The following is a 6,054-nucleotide window of genomic DNA, read 5'->3' as shown; positions in this document are numbered from 1 at the left end:
TATTATTAATTAAAATTACCTAATGAAAGACAAAACTATAAAAATGTTCTGCTTGGTCATCCTTTTACAATAATGAACAATTAAACAATAGTTATTTTCCGACCAAGTTAAATCATGTTCTTAGACGATATGTAAATTTAAAAAAATAATTAATTTAAATTAATTTAATCAAATTATATTATTTTTAATCAATATTAATTATAATAAAATTTAAAATAATAAATTAAATCAATCTAAAGTAAGTATTTTTTTAAATTTACACATTATAAGTAGACATTTAAAAAACAATTTTCTGTATTTCATTTTATTTTTTTTATTGATTTCAAATATTATATTTTATTCTTTTGACATGAGCATTGTCATTTCTTGATTTTCTTCTGAGCAATTACTATAGTTAGGGTTTCTTTCTTCTTTCACTTGGCTTCAGCCGCACGCAGTCTCTCTGCACTCTCCTCAGCTGCCATCATCTTCCTTCTCCTCCTCCTCCTCCTCCGCCTCCGCCGCCGCTGCCGCTCCGCTCAACACTTCTGAGCTGCTCTACTTCTTCCAGGTTACTTCTCTCTCTGTCTAAGTCTACTAATTTCAATTTCAATAATCATTCAATTGTTTTTTTTTTGGCTAATTTGGTTTGGTTGTGTTTGCTTAAGATTCGATATTTTATATTTTATATTTTATATTTTTCAAAATAATTTATTCTGCATCAGTTTGATGTGTCTCTTGTATGATAGCTTTTGCAGATTGTATGATACTGAAGAGTTGTCTTTTTTGTTCATTTGTATTGGATGATTGGGTTTTAGGTCGTATATATGGGATTTGATTAATTTAGACATTACGACTTTCATTAAATAGAATCAATGATTGGATCGACTGTTTGAAGAGTATGAATTATGAAATGCCCAATTTTATTGTAGTGTTCTTTATTGGGTTTTTGGAGAAGGGGGTGGAGATTGGGGTTTAAGGAGTAAGAGGCATTCAACTTTCATTCCTTTGCAATTTTTAGCGATTGACACTTTTTGCCCTTTCTGTTAACTGTTTTAGTAAATAGTTTTGCCAATATTCTCCTTTCAGTTTTGTAAGTTTCTCATCAAAATGTGTTGTTGTTGTTGTCGTCGTCTTGAGCTACATTCTTTTATTCACAAATGATGCTGTATTTTGTATCTTTTCCTCTCATTTTCCTGACAGTTTGAAGAGTTATATGGTAGTGCGATGCTAATTGGCATGTTGTATTTATAAGTGTCTGTGTGCTTATGCTGTGAGGACTGGAAGGGTTTGGGGTGGTATGGGAGTATAGCTAACAACTGTGTTAATGTGCCATGTACAATTCAGAGGTGTGGATGAATAGGAAAAGAGAGATACTATGAAGAGTTATGAATCATTTGTACTAGGTTATAAACAATCTCTGTTTGTACTTATTATGCCCTAGCTAAGACTCCACCATTTACTATATGGCTTAAGATCAAAACTATTAACATACTTCTTTTCTTGCTTCAATTTATTTCTGAGGGTATCCAAGTAAGAGTGGTAAGTTTGAAATTCATTAGTAGTAATTTTTTGGTAGATGGTGAGAATTGAGAAAATTGTGTGAAGGGAGACATTTATCAAATTGTTGGGGGATCTGTTAACAAAATGGAAACAATCTGTTGATATTTCCAAGAAATTGATAAATAATTTTATAATCTCTGAAGATAACGATAAACTAACACTATTAGGGATGAATTTCTCTTAATGTTGACTATCGATGCAAGATATTTTGGATGTTTGTCACTGCCACTTTTAAAAATGCAGATTTTTATCAAAATAGATATGTTGATGCTGATGCAGGTTTCTTGTCCTGTGTTTTTTTAACCTTTAGATAGGTTACCATCACACATTTTGAATTGTAAAGTCATTCATACCATCTTAAACATCCAAGATGTCGCGGAAGGGTTTGATGGAACAAGACCTGAGTAAACTGGATGTAAAGAAATTGGATCCACTCTCTCCTGAAGTCATATCACGACAGGCTACCATTAATATTGGTAATATTTTCTCTAATGTATATCACATTCATTTGTCAGCTTTGTTACAGCCATATTTGAGCTGAAACAGATTTTTATTCCAAAGGACTAATGTTATTTCTTCCTTTTTATTAATGAATAATGATACTTGGAACTTATGATTTTTTTGAATCTTTGCAGGCACTATAGGTCACGTGGCACATGGCAAGTCAACTGTTGTGAAAGCAATATCAGGTGTTCAGGTATTTCTCTCTCTTTAGTTTCTCTGTTTTTAACTTTGTCTTTTTATATACCAAATCCTGGTAACATCTGTTGCAATTTGTTATTGATGCTATTGCTATACTATTGTATGCCTTTTTTTCCTCATTTATTGGTCATCTTAAAGCTTGAATAATAATTTTTCCATCATGGGTGCCACCACTATGATGCTGTATCACCTGACTGGATTATAATTTTGGAAATCCTTGTAACAAAAGAAAGGAAGGGTCAATAATAATGTCTATTGTTTCTTTCAACTTTGCAAAGAATAATATATACTCATTGTCATATAGGTCGTCACCAAGGAATTTCACTTAGTTTTAGACACAATACTCAGCTTGTAAAATTCAGTTGTTTGTCAAGGGATAATTAAGTGGCTTTGGAAGTGGTTTTAGCATTTTGCAGATAAGAACATTTTTATTTTCCCCGTTGATCAGTGGTCACAAAGTCTTTTGACAACATACATGAGTTCCATGTGATAGTTGTTACTTTTTTTCCTTGGATTTGTAGTGTTAAAAAGAAATTTTATTAATAATTTCATTCTATCAATAGTATATGTTCCTCGAGTGTTAGTTAATCATACACTGTTAACCTCTTGTATACTGTGAATGTGCAGACTGTTCGTTTCAAAAATGAGTTGGAGCGTAATATTACAATTAAGCTTGGCTATGCAAATGCTAAGATATATAAATGTGAAGATGAACGTTGTCCTAGGCCTATGTGCTACAAGTGGGTATTGATTTTATGAATGCTATTATATTATCAGTTGATTTCAACTTTCATTATGGTGATCAGCTTTCCTCTTCAGGGCATATGGAAGTGGGAAGGAAGACAGTCCTATGTGTGATGTGCCAGGGTTTGAAAACAGCAGGATGAAATTGCTGAGGCATGTTTCTTTTGTGGATTGCCCGGTAATGCCTTGATCTGTCATTTATTATTTTTGGCCGTCTTTTCTCTACATAATTTCATTATAATATATGTTTTGCTTTTTTGTTGCCTTTTCTCTGCTGTTTTTACTTTTTTTTTTTCTCCATATGGCATGGGATTTTCATATTTCTTGGGTTATCCCTTTTTAGTGATGTTAGTATGTTACCAGTCACTAATCAGCGCCAATTATCTAATTTAATATATCTCTAGTTTGCTTGGTTTTACTTTTACATGATATTTATCTTTACTTTTCCTATTTGTTTAGGGACATGATATTCTCATGGCTACAATGCTTAATGGAGCTGCAATCATGGATGGAGCTTTGCTACTTATAGCTGCTAATGAGAGCTGTCCACAACCACAAACCTCAGAGCATTTAGCTGCTGTAGAGATTATGCGTCTGCAGCACATAATCATCCTTCAGAATAAAGTAGACTTGATTCAAGAAAATGTGGCAATCAATCAACATGAAGCAATAACGAAGTTTATTGCGGTTAGTTTTTTTGTGAATAAGTTTTCTGTGAGAAAGATTTTGTTGTGCAAGGAAGCCCTCTCCAGGGAACTGTTGCTGATAGTGCACCAGTAGTACCTATTTCAGCACAACTGAAGTATAACATTGATGTTGTGTGCGAGTATATTGTAAAAAAGATCCCAATTCCAATAAGGGATTTCGTCTCTCCACCCAATATGATAGTAATTCGGTCATTTGATGTCAACAAACCTGGTTTTGAGGTTGATGATATAAAAGGAGGTGTAGCTGGTGGAAGTATTCTGAGGGTAAGCCTTGTTTGGTACTCCTGACCATGTATAATACATGTTTTTAAAATGTTTAGCTCGTCCTAAATTTAAATTGCTCTTGCTCTATTTGCGAAATGTTATACAAATAGGGGAAGAACCAAAGAAGGCATCACCATGTGCTAAAAGGTGGATGCTCAGTGAATGAGAAACAATGTCTGAGCTGATTTATTAGCACCTCATTAATCTTCTTTCCAATGTATACTTTTTTTAATAACTATAAACCAAGTTAATGTGTTAGAATATGACATAAATTTATGGCTGGTTAGAGGCATTCTATTCTTACTCTGTGTCTCTCCCTGACATCTTTGGTCAAACACATCTGACGATTTTTTGCCGCAGGGTGTTTTGAAGGTAAACCAATTCATTGAAGTTCGACCTGGTATAGTTGTTAAAGACGAGAGCGGGAATATCAAGTGCACCCCTATATACTCCAGAATAGTATCATTATATGCTGAGCAAAATGAGCTTCAATTTGCTGTGCCTGGAGGTCTCATTGGTGTTGGGACGACAATGGATCCAACTTTGACACGTGCTGACAGGTTGGTTGGGCAAGTTCTTGGTGAGGTTGGATCTCTGCCTGATGTTTTTGTTGAACTTGAGGTACGGGGCTACATACTTAACTATCTGCAATTTAGCATACGTTCATAGTCTCACTATCTCTGCCTCCTGTTTTTTTGTGCTCTCATTATTACATCTGCCCTCATTGCTTGGTATTGTGAACACCTGTCTTGCCTGTTTGGTTGTGTTTTGACTTGCGGTCTTGCAGGTGAACTTTTTCTTGCTTCGACGGCTTTTGGGTGTGCGGACAAAAGGCTCAGAGAAACAGGGGAAGGTATCGAAGCTTGCTAAAGGAGAGATGCTTATGTTGAATATTGGATCAATGTCAACGGGAGCCAGAGTTGTCGCTGTGAGAAACGATTTGGCAAAGCTGCAACTTACTTCCCCGGTGTGCACCAGCAAAGGTGAGAAGATTGCTCTTAGTCGGCGTGTTGAGAAGCATTGGCGTCTGATTGGATGGGGACAAATCCAAGCAGGAATCACTCTGAATGTCCCGGCCGCTCCCCAACTGAGTTAAACAAGAGAGAGTAGACCTGTTATTAAAACTTGAGAGGGATTTAAGAGATGTGGGAAGGAAGAGAATTGCTGGGAACCATTTTTTTGAGGTGGAGAAGAAAACATATGAATGACGATGAGTTTTTGTTTTTGCTTTATTATTTTTGTATACTGTTGTCTACCTATATTGAAGTTGTATGTTATGCCCAATTGAGTTTTATACTAGGCTTCAATAATTTCACATTCACGCATAGTTGGCACGTTCACGTTGAAATGAAATGGCGGTACTTGTGAATAGAGGGTGTGCAGATTTGTGGTCAATATTTTTAATATGCATTATGCACTGCGTATACCTTCCTCGAAAGAATGAATGCACGAATTGTCAAGGCTGAGAAGGGAAGTTGTTGAGGAGTTTTCTTCTTTTATATTTTTTTTGGTCTTGCGGTGGGGGAGTTTCCGGAAACGTTCTCTGAGAACAATTTCATTTTAGGGGAAGTATTCATGCGAGTTGTATATCCAATTGCCCATTTAGCTGTTGATTGAACTATAAATGGGTTTATGAACTGAAGTATTAGCCGGTTAGCCCTAAATGCAGCTCTTTGAAAATCGTCGCTTTGTTCTTTTTTCTCTCCAATATGCCGCTCTTAGGTGTTATCATTTTGTCAAGTTCTATTTGTTAGTTTTTTGATTATTGGGACACGTCTCTAATATTTGAAGGTTTATTCTATGGTGTTTAAATTTGAGACATAGAATTCAAAAATAAAAAAATGTGTCTCATCTTTCTCTATCTTTATTTTAATATTTTTATACAATTTAAACACAAAATTCATAATCACTTAAAAATTTTCCAATATCTAAAATGCTATCATAAAATTATTAATTATGCTATATAAATCAGCAAACTTTTAAATTTGAAAGATTAAAAAAGGTGTGTGTGTTTCAATGAAAATTCAGATGTAATTATTTTTATATATAGTTGATAATTAAAATTATTAGATATATAATCAATTTGGGTTGATCT

At 34.4% G+C, this 6,054-nt stretch overlaps 1 protein-coding gene across 3 annotated transcripts; it reads left to right on the top strand.

The window, feature by feature from the left end:
* Positions 334-5,330, top strand: LOC107631922 (eukaryotic translation initiation factor 2 subunit gamma). Of its 3 annotated transcripts, none has more exons than XM_016335517.2 (9): positions 334-550; positions 1,853-2,018; positions 2,178-2,239; positions 2,872-2,984; positions 3,064-3,166; positions 3,448-3,675; positions 3,741-3,959; positions 4,320-4,580; positions 4,747-5,330. In XM_016335517.2, the coding sequence occupies exons 2-9, from the start codon at positions 1,913-1,915 to the stop codon at positions 5,053-5,055; spliced, it is 1,401 nt and encodes a 466-aa protein (XP_016191003.1). In that variant the 5' UTR covers positions 334-550; positions 1,853-1,912; the 3' UTR covers positions 5,056-5,330. The 3 variants fall into 3 exon arrangements, with proteins under 3 accessions (XP_016191003.1, XP_020975355.1, XP_016191004.1); XM_016335518.2 differs by having other exon boundaries at positions 363-550; positions 1,857-2,018; XM_021119696.1 differs by lacking the exon at positions 3,741-3,959.

Source organism: Arachis ipaensis, chromosome B03 (genome assembly GCF_000816755.2).
Source record: "Arachis ipaensis cultivar K30076 chromosome B03, Araip1.1, whole genome shotgun sequence".
Classification (NCBI taxonomy): domain Eukaryota; kingdom Viridiplantae; phylum Streptophyta; class Magnoliopsida; order Fabales; family Fabaceae; genus Arachis; species Arachis ipaensis.
Note: the sequence above shows the minus strand (reverse complement) of the source record. Positions and strands in the feature narration are given on the sequence as shown.

What these genes read in the sequence shown, in the direction of transcription:
- LOC107631922 (XM_016335517.2), top strand. Translation starts at nt 1,913, where the DNA reads ATGTCGCGGAAGGGTTTGATGGAACAAGACCTGAGTAAACTGGATGTA. An exon ending in AAGCAATATCAGGTGTTCAG is followed by an intron (nt 2,240 to 2,871) that starts GTATTTCTCTCT and finishes GTGAATGTGCAG; the next exon opens with ACTGTTCGTTTCAAAAATGA. An exon ending in CCTAGGCCTATGTGCTACAA is followed by an intron (nt 2,985 to 3,063) that starts GTGGGTATTGAT and finishes TTTCCTCTTCAG; the next exon opens with GGCATATGGAAGTGGGAAGG.